This window comes from Chrysemys picta, chromosome 1 (assembly GCF_011386835.1).
Source record: "Chrysemys picta bellii isolate R12L10 chromosome 1, ASM1138683v2, whole genome shotgun sequence".
NCBI classification, from domain to species: Eukaryota; Metazoa; Chordata; order Testudines; family Emydidae; genus Chrysemys; species Chrysemys picta.
Genome location: NC_088791.1, coordinates 355,665,000 through 355,678,961, shown reverse-complemented (window position 1 = coordinate 355,678,961; position 13,962 = coordinate 355,665,000). Strand labels below are relative to the sequence as shown.

The window sequence follows — 13,962 nt, the reverse complement described above, 5'->3', positions numbered from 1 at the left end:
TAGCCTGTAGTCTAGCCTACTTGCTTCCCTACATATCTTTTCTTACAAGTTTCTTATAAGTTTTCTTCTGGGTTTCATTATTTGTTTTATTAAGAAGTTTACAGGTTTATATTAGAGTATATTTCACCTGTAACACAAGGGACCTGGACACCACGTCCTGTATGTTGAGCTAAAGTAGTTAACAGATATGAAAAGGGTTGGAGAAAAGTGCAGCCAGAGCCTCCTGTTGAAGTTGTGGAGGAGTTGGAAGAGGGGCTGCAACCTTGCACATTCTAAATAGGCATGCACCAGGGTCTGCCTCATGCCGCAAAATGGGCAGGTATCTGGAATGGGGGTGAATTGTGCCATGTACATGCCCGTGTGCATAGTTCTGTGAGGAAGCCACCAACCGATATCCCCAGTGGTCTGTGGGACAAAGGTGTACTACTTTCTGGCCCACCGGGGCTCCTCACCCGCCGAAGGTGGTACTAGGTCCTGCAACTTGGTATCAGGGCATATGAGGTAGTGAAGCATGTAGAGCATGATCATGTAAAGTTGTTCTCTTGGTGGAATTCAGAAATGAACCAGATGCTGGGTGTGCATCCTGCATGGGTTATGAAAAGGACTGTGTCGGGGGACTCATGGGCAGAAGCCCAATCAAGAATTCCAGAGGTCCTGGGGGGAGGGGTGGATGGGAAGCACCCTCTTGTAGGACCCCTTCTAGTGGTAGGCAATAAGGTGGCCCCCACCTCCTGGAGTATGCGCAGGGAGGTCTGAAGGGTGAAGAGACCCAGTGAGCACTGAGATGAAAGAGGCCATCATGGCCACTAAATGGTGGGCCATGAACTGGATCAGCTGAATGCTGGAGGAGTGGGCCCAGGCAAGGTGGAAACAAAATAGATACACGAGGTCCAACCAGGAGCAGCACAACTGATCAACCTCTACCTGGACATAAGTAAAAGTGGAATTGTCATCCGCGTGTTGGTTGCACCAGACATCCACCAGGGAGTAATGATTGATGATATCTCTGAGGCTACCCGCAGCAGCCTGGCTGCTGTCGATCTCTGAGTGATTCTAGTCCTCAAATATGGTATTAAAATCTCCACTCAGGACCAGGCACTACTGAGGATCCAAGGTTCCGAGGAAGGCAATGACTGTTGTGAGAAACACAGCCACTCTGGGTCTGCATTTGGGGGTAGACATTGAACAGATTCAACTTCAGCCCCTCCACACAGGACTGAAGGGGCAGCAGGCAACCTGGCACGGCTTCGTCAGCTCCCAGTATCTCAGGCTGTAGGTCGGGGGAGAACAGGGTGGTCAACCCAGCTGAATGAGTGCTGAGGTGTCTAAAATGTACCCGGTACCCCGACTTCAGCCGCAAACTAGTCTCCGCGGCTCGATTCCTGTGGGTTTCCTGCAGGCAAACCACAGAGTACCCTACAAGCATAGAGAGCACCCACCCTAGAGCCTCTGGTGTTCAATTTTGAAAAAATGGTTTGCTTCGTTCTGAAGCTTGAGGAGGATCCTAGCGGTAAAGAGGATTCACAGCTGGCCTTGCAACAATCGCGACTCTACTGGTGGCACTGCGCAACATGTCTCTATCTCCAGAAAGGGAAAGGGAGGTGGATGGAAAAGAGCAGCCCCTAAAGGGTCAGAGAGGGGAGAAAAAAAACACCCCCAGAGGTTCCTCCAAAGAAAGGGGAAATGAAACAACTCCAGGGCAGCAGCAGTATGGAAGATGGAGGGGACAAAAATGAGTAGGGCTTCCGTTCCCCCTCTGCTCCTCTTCCCCTGCTCCACATGAATCACATGAGGATTGCCATGTTCTGTTCATTCCCTCTGAAACAACTGGTACTGGGCGCAGTCAGAAGAAAGGCTACTGGGCTACATGGACCATTGGTTTTACCCAGTATGGCCATTCTGATCTTCTTATTTCGACCCCAAATGTATTTGCCCCCTACTGTAACCCACTGTACCCCATTCCTCTCCCAGAGCAAACATAGATCCCAGGAGTCCTGATGGGGTTTCCCTCTCCACAGAGTTAGACACAAAGTAAGAATAAACATTACAATTTTAACACTAACCAGTGTCCTTAAATGACTTGCCATAACATATGAGCACATATTGGTTTTAGAGATGACTGTGTCACAGCTGACAAGGGGAGGGGAAGACAGGAGCAAGTGATGGGGCAGCGCCTTCGGGAGAAGACACACAGCAGGGTTGAGGTTTGACCGAAGAGATGGGGCAAGATTGCAATTTCAGGGATCCAGCTACCAGCAATTAGAAAAGTGGCAACAAAGTGTAGGGCACATAGACTGACTCCCTAGTTCATCACATTGACACAGCACATTAATGACTTAATATCTCTGTGTGTCCAGTAAGTGATTAAGGGAAGAGGCCCCAGCACCATGCACCAGCCAGCTCTGCACAGAGCTCAATCTGAGAGCCAGAGCACAAAAAGAAAATATTTAGGTCTCTTTATGAGAAAAGAGATGGAGCAGCCGGTCCCGGATCTGTTTTGTCCTCACCCCATAAATGATGGGGTGTAGCATGGGGGGCACCAGCAGGAAAACATTAGAAAAGAGAATCCGTAAATACAGTGGCACATTGTGGCCAAACCGCTGTGTGAGAGATGAAAAGAAATCTGGTATGTACAAAATTAAAATGGCACAAAGATGAGAGATGCAGGTCCCAAAAGTTTTGAGCCAGGCATCCTTTGTGGGGAGGCGGAAGATGGCCCGGAGGATCAGAGTATAGGACACGGCAATAAAAAACACGTCCATTCCGATCACAGAGACAAGATTAAACAGGCCATAGTAACTACTGATGCGGATGTCAGTGCAGGCCAGGTTCACAACAGCTATATGCCGACAATAGGAGTGGGGGATGATGTTACTTCTGCAATATGGCCACTGCCTCGCCAGGAAGGGATAGGGTAATGTGAGTATGCCACTGCGCAGCACCAAGGCGAGGCCTATCTTGGCCACAACAGAGGTTGTCAGGATGGAGGAATGTCTCAGAGGACTGCAGATGGCCACATAGCGATCAAAAGCCATGGCCACGAGGATTCCAGACTCCATCGCTGAGAAGGAGTGAACGAAGTACATCTGGGTGAGGCAGGCACTGAAACTGATCTCCCTGGAATTGAACCAGAAGATGCTCAGCATTTTGGGCATAGTGGATGTGGAAATGAGCAGGTCAGTGATGGCCAGCATGCAAAGGAAATAGTACATGGGCTCGTGGAGGCTGGGATCCCTGTTCACGATGAACAGGATAGTGAAGTTCCCCAACAAGGCTATGGCGTACATGGTGCAGAAGGGGATGGAGATCCAGATATGTGCTGCCTCTAGGCCAGGAATGCCAAGTAGGATGAAGGTGGAGGGGTTGGTGAAGTCAGTTGTGTTGGAATCTGACATGGAGTGGTCAAGGTGTCCAACTCTGAGGCATAAGGGTGTCTCCTGCTTGTACCGTTTCGCAGACTTTCTGTTTGTTCTCAGGGTCTCTGCTGACGGTCCCAGTAGAAATGACTGAATGGAGAGAAAACATTAATATGAGACATTGCATGCACTAGCGAAGGCTGTTCTCATGAGAGAAGCATTTTGATCGCTCTTCACACACTGAAATATGACATTTTCATTATTCAGAGAAAATAACTATGAACAATGACCCTACTAAATCCAATTCCATATTTTTATTGTTGTCCTGGGTTAATAATTCCTACACTTGGTCGTGGGGGAGCCTTAATAGGCACCAGCAGGGAACACAAGTGTGGATACTGGTTATCCATCATGGTTCCTTAATGCAATGAGAGTCAGGATAGGGAGTCCATACTGTAGGGTGTTCATACTGTAGGGAACATCAGGAATATGGATCACAAAAAGGATGTTATTAAGTATATTAACGACAAGAGAAATCCTACAACGTTTTATGTCAATTTCTGTGTTGAAAAAAATATTAAAATATAAAGGGAAAGGGTTTTTTTTATATGAAAAATGGACAAAGTTAAGAAACAATGGGAGAAACTGGTATGCCAGTCACCAACAGGGTTTATGCAAAACAGGTCTTGTCAAATAAACCTGATTTCATCCTTTTATGAGAATACAGATTGGTTGTTCAAGTGTACACATTTGATAGATAAATGTGAAAAACGCAGATGCAACAAACCTTGATTTCTCAGAGGCATTTGATTCAGTAGAGGAAAACATTGAGTTAAAAAAAGTAACACCGTATAATATCAGTAGAGAACTTGTAAAATGGACTGAAAAGTGGCTAACTGATGGATCTCAGAAAGCTGTTGTCAATAGGCCTTCATCAGTAACTGTGGCTATTTGTAGTGGGGTTCTGTTGGGATCAGTTCTAGATCTGATGCTATTCAATATTTTAATCAATGATCTGGAAGGAAATAGAAAATCACTGCAGATAAATATTTGCAATGACCAAATATTGTCAGAGTGGATACAAAAGGCGGACAGGGCAGGCATACCGAGTGATATGGAGCATTTTGAAAGTGGGGCCCATGCAAAAAAAAATGTTTTAATACAGTTAAATTCAAAATGTTGCTCTAGGAATAAATAATGCAGGCCCGGCCCACAGACTACAGCACTTTACGTGGAATGCAAGGACCCTGAAAAGGATTTAGGGGTCATTGTGGACTACCAACTCATTGTGAGCTCCCAGTACGACGGTATAACATAAAGAGATGATGTGGTCCTCGGATAAATAATCAGGGGAGTGGTGAGTTGCAGCAGGAGAAGGATTTTACCTCTGCACATGGGATTGGTGAAACAAACTGCATCCAGATCTTGGGTCCACATTTGGAAAAAGATGTTGAAAACTTGGGCAGAAAAGAGACACAAAAATGATTGGGGGATAGAGAAAAAGCCAGACTGTTAGACTTGAAGGTGTATATCTCTATAACTTATCAAAAAGATGATCAAATGGAGATTTACATGGGGAGAAAACCAGGGGTAATAATGGAATCTGTAATCTACCAGAGAAAGGCTGAGGAAGATCAATGTCCAAGCTGAAGCCAGGCAAATTCCAGCTAGAAATTAGGGCCAAATATTTAGCTCTGAGAGTGATTAACCACTGGGATACACCGAGAAGGGAAGTGTTGGATTTTCCAATTCCCCATGTTGGCAGATCCAGACTGAATGATTTTTTTGGAAGATCTGCTTGACGGGTTGTTTACACCTAAAATGCTACAGCGTTGCTGCCTGTCATAAACAGATAGTTAAGGGTTAATGCCTCTTTACCTGTAAAGTGTTCTTAGATTCATAGATTCATAGATTCTAGGACTGGAAGGGACCTCGAGAGGTCATCGAGTCCAGTCCCCTGCCCGCATGGCAGGACCAAATACTGTCTAGACCATCCCTGATAGACATTTATCTAACCTACTCTTAAATATCTCCAGAGATGGAGATTCCACAACCTCCTGAGGCAATTTATTCCAGTGTTTAACCACCCTGACAGTTAGGAACTTTTTCCAAATGTCCAACCTAGACCTCCCTTGCTGCAGTTTAAACCCATTGCTTCTGGTTCTATCCTTAGAGGCTAAGGTGAACAAGTTTTCTCCCTCCTCCTTATGACACCCTTTTAAATACCTGAAAACTGCTATCATGTCCCCTCTCAGTCTTCTCTTTTCCAAACTAAAGAAACCCAATTCTTTCAGCCTTCCTTCATAGGTCATGTTCTCAAGACCTTTAATCATTCTTGTTGCTCTTCTCTGGACCCGCTCCAATTTCTCCACATCTTTTTTAAAATGCGGTGCCCAGAACTGGACACAATACTCCAGTTGAGGCCTAACCAGAGCAGAGTAGAGCGGAAGAATGACTTCTCGTGTCTTGCTCACAACACACCTGTTAATACATCCCAGAATCATGTTTGCCTTTTTTGCAACAGCGTCACACTGTTGACTCATATTTAGCTTGTGAAAGGTTTCAGAGTAGCAGCCGTGTTAGTCTGTATCCGCAAAAAGAAGAACAGGAGGACTTGTGGCACCTTAGAGACTGACAAATTTATTAGAGCATAAGCTTTCGTGGACTACAGCCCACTTCTTCGTTCTATATGCATCCGAAGAAGTGGGCTGTAGTCCACGAAAGCTTATGCTCTAATAAATTTGTTAGTCTCTAAGGTGCCACAAGTCCTCCTGTTCTTCTATTTAGCTTGTGGTCCACTATAACCCCTACATCTCTTTCTGCCGTACTCCTTCCTAGACAGTCTCTTCCCATTCTGTATGTGTGAAACTGATTTTTCCTTCCTAGGTGGAGCACTTTGCATTTGTCTTTGTTAAACTTCATCCTGTTTACCTCAGCCCATTTCTCCAATTTGTCCAGATCATTTTGAATTATGACCCTGTCCTCCAAAGCAGTTGCAATCCCTCCCAGTTTGGTATCGTCCGGAAACTTAATAAGCGTACTTTCTATCCCAAAATCTAAGTCGTTGATGAAGATATTGAACAGCGCCGGTCCCAAAACAGACCCCTGCGGAACCCCACTCGTTATGCCTTTCCATCAGGATTGGGAACCGTTAATAACAACTCTCTGAGTACGGTTATCCAGCCAGTTATGCACCCACCTTATAGTGGCCCCATCTAAATTGTATTTGCCTAGTTTATCGATAAGAATATCATGCGAGACTGTATCAAATGCCTTACTAAAGTCTAGGTATACCACATCCACAGCTTCACCCTTATCCATAAGGCTCGTTATCCTATCAAAGAAAGCTATCAGATTGGTTTGACATGATTTGTTCTTCACAAATCCATGCTGGCTGTTCCCTATCACCTTACCATCTTCCAAGTGTTTGCAGATGATTTCCTTAATTACTTGCTCCATTATCTTCCCTGGCACAGAAGTTAAACTAACTGGTCTGTAGTTTCCTGGGTTGTTTTTATTTCCCTTTTTATAGATGGGCACTATATTTGCCCTTTTCCAGTCTTCTGGAATCTCTCCCGTCTCCCATGATTTCCCAAAGATAATAGCTAGAGGCTCAGATACCTCCTCTATTAGCTCCTTGAGTATTCACTATGTTAGGCATTCCTTCAGACTTCTCGGTGAAGTCCGAAACAAAGAAGTCATTCAGCATCTCTGCCATTTCCAAGTTTCCTGTTACTGTTTCTCCCTCCTCACTAAGCAGTGGGCCTACCCTGTCTTTGGTCTTCCTCTTGCTTCTAATGTATTGATAAAAAGTCTTCTTCTTTCCCTAGCTAGTTTGAGCTCATTTTGTGCCTTTGCCTTTCTAATCTTGCCCCTGCATTCCTGTGTTGTTTTCCTATATTCATCCTTTGTAATCTGTCCTAGTTTCCATTTTTTATATGACTCCTTTTTATTTTTTAGATCATACAAGATCTCGTGGTTAAGCCAAGGTGGTCTTTTGCCACATTTTCTATCTTTCCTAACCAGTGGAATAGCTTGCTTTTGGGCCCTTAATAGTGTCCCTTTGAAAAACTGCCAACTCTCCTCAGTTGTTTTTCCCCTCAGTCTTGATTCCCATGGGACCTTACCTATCAGCTCTCTGAGATTACCAAAATCTGCCTTCCTGAAATCCATTGTCTCTATTTTGCTGTTCTCCCTTCTACCCTTCCTTAGAATTGCAAACTCTATGATTTCATGATCACTTTCACTCAGGCTGCCTTCTACTTTCAAATTCTCAACGAGTTCCTCCCTATTTGTTAAAATCAAGTCTAGAACAGCTCCCCCCCAGTAGCTTTTTCAACCTTCTGAAATAAAAAGTTGTCTCCAATGCAGTCCAAGAATTTGTTGGATAGTCTGTGCCCCGCTGTGTTATTTTCCCAACATATACCCGGATAGTTGAAGTCCCCCATCACCACCAAATCTTGGGCTTTGGAGGATTTTGTTAGTTGCTTAAAGAAAGCCTCATCCACCTCTTCCACCTGGTTAGGTGGCCTGTAGTAGACTCCTAGCATGACATCTCCCTTGTTTTTACCCCTTTTAGCCTAACCCAGAGACTCTCAACACTTCTGTCTCCTATGTCAATCTCTACCTCAGTCCAAGTGTGTACATTTTTAATATATAAGGCAACACCTCCTCCCTTTTTCCCCTGTCTATCCTTCCTGAGCAAGCTGTACCCATCCACACCAACATTCCAATCATGTGTATTATCCCACCAAGATTCAGTGATGCCAACAATGTCATAGTTGTATTTATTTATTAGCACTTCCAGTTCTTCCTGCTTATTCCCCATACTTCTCGCATTTGTATATAGGCATCTAAGATACTGGTTTGATCTTTCCTCCCAGTTTTGTCCTGACCCTCCTTTCTCTCTGACAATATAGCCCACACTCCCTCTCGTTTCCGACCCATCTCCCCGGTCTCCATGTTCCCCACTTACCTCTGGGCTTTGCTCACCTGTCCCCTAGGCTAGGTTAAGAAGTTCACCTAGCCTAGCTGACACCTGACCAGAGGAAGCAATGGGAGAACAAGATGGTTCAAAGGGAAGGAGGGAAGTTCCCTTTGTCTGTTGAGTTTTCACTTTGGACTGGAGTGGGAAAGCTCCAGAATTCAGCCTCTTATGAAGTATTGAGTATTAGTGAAGGAAATAAATAGGTTTATGATTATTTCTTTGTAACCTGTCTTGTGCAATTAGAGGAATAGTCAAATTGGGTATTTGGGTATTTTTTTGTGTGTAACTAAGGGTTTGCCCAGGGGAGCATCCTCTGTGTTTGGAATCTGTTTAATGTGAGAGTAGCTGGTATGCTAATCTCTCCCAGAGGGTTTTCTTTTACCTTTCTTTTCTTTAATTAAAAGCCTTTTTCTTAATACCTGATTGATTTTTCATTGTTTTAAGATCCAAGGGGGTTGGATCTGGGTCCACCAGCAGTTGGTGGGAGAAAGGAGGGGGGATGGTTAATTTCTCCTTGTTTTAAGATCCAAGGGGTTGGATCTGTGTTCACCAGGAAATTGTGAAGAGTCTCTCAAGGCTACCCAGTGAAGGGAATTAGTGCTTGGGAGTGGTGGCAGCCAGACCAGATCTAAGCTGTTAATTGAGCTTAGAGCTTCTCATGCAGGTCCCCCACATCTGTACCCTAAAATTCAGAGTGGGGAAGGAACCTTGACACTGCCATAGCACTTCAATATAGACACTAATTACATGGATGGAAGGGGTTCTCCTTTCAGCATAGGTAATCCCCGAGACGTGGTAGCTAGTTTGATCGAAGAATTTATCTCATGCTATCTACACCAGGGCACAGATTATCCAACAAGTTCTTGGGATGTATTGGAGGTATTTTTTGGTTCCAGAAGCTGGAGAAGCTACCAGGAGAGAGGCTGTTCTAGAACTGATTTTGACAAAAAAAGGAGGAACTCTTTGAGAATTTGAAAGTGGAAGGCAGTTTGGGGAGAAGTGATCATGAAATGATAGAGTTCATGATTCTAAGGAATGGTAGGAGAGAAAAAGGAAAATAAAGGCAAAGGATTTCAAGCAGGCAGACTTTAATAAACTCAGGGAGTTGGTAGGCAAGATTTCATGGGTAGCAAGGTTAAGGGGAAAAATAATAGAAGACAGCAGGCAGTTTTTCAGAGAGACATTATTAAGGGCACAAGAGCAAACTGTCCCACTGCAGGAAAGATAGGAAGTATGCCAAGAGACCACAATGGCTTAACCAGGAATTCTTGAATGATCTAAAAAACAAAAAAGGATCCTCTAAAAAGTGGAAACAAGGTCAAATTACAAAGGAGGAATATAAACAAATAACACATGTATGTAGGGCAAAAATAGAAAGGCCAAGGCACAAAACGAGATCAAACTAGCTCGGGACATAAAGGGTAACAGGAAAACATTCTACGAATACTTTAGAAGCAAGTGGAAGACCAAGGACAGGGTAGGCCTGTTACTAAATGAAGAGGTGGAAACAATAACAGAAAATAAGAACAGAGGTTCTTAATGACTTCTTTGTTTCGGTTTTCACCAAGAAGGTTGGTGGTGTTTGGACAGCTAACACAGAGAATGCCAGTGAAAATGGGGTAGGTTCTGAGTCTAAAATAGGGAAAGAACAAGTTAAAAGTTACTTGGATAAGTTAGATGTCTTCAATTCACCAGTGTCTAACGAATGCATCCTAGAATGCTCTGAAGGAACTGACTGAGAAGATATCTGAGCCATTAGTAATTATCTTTGAAAAGTCATGGAAGACATGGGAGATTCCAGAAGAATGGAAAAGAGAACATATAGTGCCTATCTATAAAAAGGGAAATAAGCACATCCCAGACAATTACAGACCAATCAGCTTAACTTCTGTACCCGGTAAGATAATGGAGCATATAATTAAGGAATCAGTTTGCAAACATCTAGAAGATAATAAGGTGATAAGTGATAGTCAGCATGGATTTGTCAAGGAAGCTCCTTCTGTGGAGGTTTTCCAAATATATGTGAATAGCTATCAGTCTTAGATGACTAAGACAAAACAAATCTGCATCTTGTCACGGGGTTAGACTCGCTGACCTTTGTGTTCCCTTATAACTCTATGGCTCTAGCATTCTATGATGTAAAATCCTACTGTAGACCAGGCCTTAGTCACACACAAGTCTTTCGGCTCAATACAGAGGTAACTGAGTGAAATTTAATAGGCCTGTGTTTTGCAGGTGGTCAGACTGGATGATCAAATGGTCCCTTCTGACCTTAAACCCTATGGATGTATTGATAAAGAAAGTAGATCAGGCATTTATGTTTAATGTGTCTCATAACATGAACAAGGGAACATTTAGTTAAATTGAAAGTCTGAACATATAACCTTGAGAAAAGGTAATTGCTAACATAATTCATATTTGGCCTGTAGAATGCCTTGCTACCAATATTATCGGAGCAAAAAGCATAGAAGAATGGGATTCACAAATGGATTAGCGAGTGTAGGTGGTGCTGGTGGCATCACCTGTAGTTAAGGCTGTCTGACACAATCCATTGGAAGACCTCATTTTCAGTTGCTTATAAGTTTGCCAGATTTTAGGTTTTGGGACTGAAATTTCCCACGCTGGGTGTCTGGTTTAAGCAGAATTGTTTTTTGAAAGTTTCAGGCATAACAATTCAGCCGACTTCTTCAAATGAAGGTAGGAGAAAGTATGTGTAACACATGTTGAAAACTCCTCATTATTGTTCTATTGAGGAACCATAGCACCTCTAATCTTTCCAGCAGATAAAAGTCAGGTAACAGCCCCTGTTCCCCTGACCCATTAACACAGAGAGCCCTAAAATGCAAGAAGAGGCGGTGACAGTGTCTGTGCATTAACACACAGTTGGCTCCTGACATCTGTACTCAGTTCTTGTACCAAGGGGAGTTTTCCTCACTGGGGCCGGATCTCAGAATTTTGCCTTGTATTGCATACCTAGTAATACCTTTCATCCTGAAGGATTCACTGTGCCACTGAAATGCACCCCCTTGGATGGAGGCCATCAGGCGGGATGAGCAGGGATACACAGAAATCAGTGACATTTTGGCCAGTGATTCTTTAGCAAACTCATTACTCATGGCAAGGGCCCTGGGATGTTTCATGGTTGTGCAGAGGAGAAAGAACCACAGACTTACTCTATCCCACCACACCCACGTTACACAGGGTTTGAGATCAGGTGAGCTCCTCAGCAAGAGATGGGTACCTGTGAATCCTGAAATGGAAGTGTCCTCCCTGGGAATCCCCCTCAGGTAGCCATGACCTGCACCTCTCTCAACCCAGCATCTTCAGCAACATCCCATGGCAAGAGCCGACACAGGGGTGTGCACAGCTTGTGATATAGCTCTGTGTATTCCCAGGGGGGTTCGCTCAGCCTCTAGAGAAGAAGAGAGCATCTGAATGTAAACAGGCTGTAGAATAGCATGTCTCCACTTCGTGCTAATTATCCAGCTTTATGAGTAAACAGTAATTAAGGAACCTTCCCAAAGGGAGATGAGAACTCCTGGGCTCTGTGCTGAGTCAGAGAGGAATTGGCTGTTTTTTATATTTGTGTATATTTATAAAACATAGTTGATTAGAAGAAAATAAGGGATAATGCCTAGATGTCCATAGGCTCTGTACCCTGTAAATGCCCAGGATAGATGGGTAGATAGGAGACAGACAGATCTGGAGAAAGATGACTGAGGGGAGACATGAGCACTTCCTACAGACATATGAGGCTGTCCCTATGGAATCAGAGATCAATAAATCTCCTCACTATCATCATACTGTGCAGCATACGTCATTGAAGGATCTTCAAAACAGTCAGCAAAGGAAAGTCATTATGAAAATATCCCAGTATACACATAGGTAGAGATTATGGGCTGGCCAAGGTCACACAGAGAATGATAGACAGGATTGCAGACAGAACCCAGGAGTCCTGACTTCCCTCCTGTAACCACGGTCTCTCCATCATACCAAGAGGGAAATGGACTCCCGCTCTTTCAGGGACTTCCACTCAGAAACCTGCCAACGCATCACAGTCACTGGGGTCACTTCAGGGGAACAGACTTAGGCTATGTCCACACTTGCAGATGTAACGGTCCGGGAGTTAACCCCCCTCAGAGAGCGCTGCAGGGACAGGGCTGCTGTGTGTTCACACTGTCAGCTGGTCATACAGAGAGGTGCACTCTGGGCAGGTATCCCACAGAGCACCTCTTCCCCTTCAGCCGCTGAGGTTTGTGGGAAGAGTGCGGGGGCTCTTGGGGCGACCTGGGTCCTGTCCCAATGCCCCGTCATACATTGGTTTGCATCCCAGCAGTCCTTTCCCTTCCATCCACATTTCGCGGTATCTTTCAACAGTTTTTGTACTGCACACTCTGTCCAACTTTTCAGTCGGCGGGAACAGATCCTGAACTGTTGATGAATATGCTCATGGGTCTCACTAACACGTCACGAATGGCAGTCCAGCCACTCCTTAAATGGCAAGTGAGGATGAGGAGTCCCATGAATTTGTTGACAGGCGTAGTGGAGAAAACAGGCGCTTGCTTGTGGAATTCACGGACACGCTGACCGCAGTGGAACGCCATTTTGGGGCTTAGAAAACAAGCACTGAGTGGTGGGAGCATATCATTATGCTGCAGAACTTTTGTATGAGAAAATGCACTTGAATGGGACTGTGTGATGAGCTCGCCCCCACCCTGTAGCGCAAGGACATGAGAATGAGATCTGCCCTGAGGGTGCTGAAGTGCATGGCAATCACACTTTGGAAGCTGGCTACTCCAGACAGCTACCGATTGGTCGCTAACCAATTCGGAGTGGGCAAGTCGACCATTGGATTCATGTTGATGCAAGTTTGCAGGGCCATTAATCACATCCTGCTCAGAAAAAACATGAGTCTGGGCAGCGTGTGTGACATTGTGGATGGCTTTGCACAGATGGGTTCCCTAACTGCGGAGGGGCGATAGATGGCTCGTATATTCCAGTTCTGACACCAGACCACCTAGCCTCTGAGTACATTAATAGGATGCGGTATTTCTCAATGGTTCTCCAGGCGCTTGTGGATTACAGTGGGAGTTTCATGGACATTAATGCAGGCTGGTCCAGAAAGGTGCATGACACACAAATCTTTCAGAACATAGGCCTATTCAGGAAGCTGCAAGCTGAGCCTTTTTTCCTGGACGAGAAGATCACCGTAGGGGAACTCGAAATGCCCATTGTGATCCTGGGAGATTCTGCCTACCCCTTAATGCCATGGCTCATGAAGCCATGCATGGGGAGCCTTGACAGCAGCAAGGAGCAGCTCAACAACGGGTTGAACTGGTGCAGAATGACTCTTGAGTGTGCTTTTGGCAGGTTTAAAGGCCCGCTGGCGAAGTCTGTATGGGAAGCTGGATCTGGCAGATGACAACATCCCTATGTTTATAGCTGCATGCTGTACCCTGCATAGTATTTGTGAAGGGAAGGGTGAAAGCTTCACTCAGGCATGGACACCAGAGGCTCAGTGCCTGGAGGCTGAATTTCAACTGCCAGAGACTAGGGCTATTAGAGGGGCCCAGCACAGGGCCATGAGGATCAGAGATCCCTTGAGGCAGCAATTCATTG

At 44.8% G+C, this 13,962-nt stretch overlaps 1 protein-coding gene across 1 annotated transcript; it reads right to left on the bottom strand.

Annotated features, from left to right (window-relative positions):
• Nucleotides 1-2,447: 2,447 nt before the first annotated feature.
• LOC101941014 (olfactory receptor 52R1-like) lies at nucleotides 2,448-3,395 on the bottom strand. Its single transcript, XM_005315135.2, has one exon. It carries the CDS (start codon nucleotides 3,393-3,395, stop codon nucleotides 2,448-2,450), a length of 948 nt encoding a protein of 315 aa, XP_005315192.2.
• Nucleotides 3,396-13,962: the final 10,567 nt, after the last annotated feature.

What these genes read in the sequence shown, in the direction of transcription:
- LOC101941014 (XM_005315135.2), bottom strand. Translation starts at nt 3,395, where the DNA reads ATGTCAGATTCCAACACAACTGACTTCACCAACCCCTCCACCTTCATC.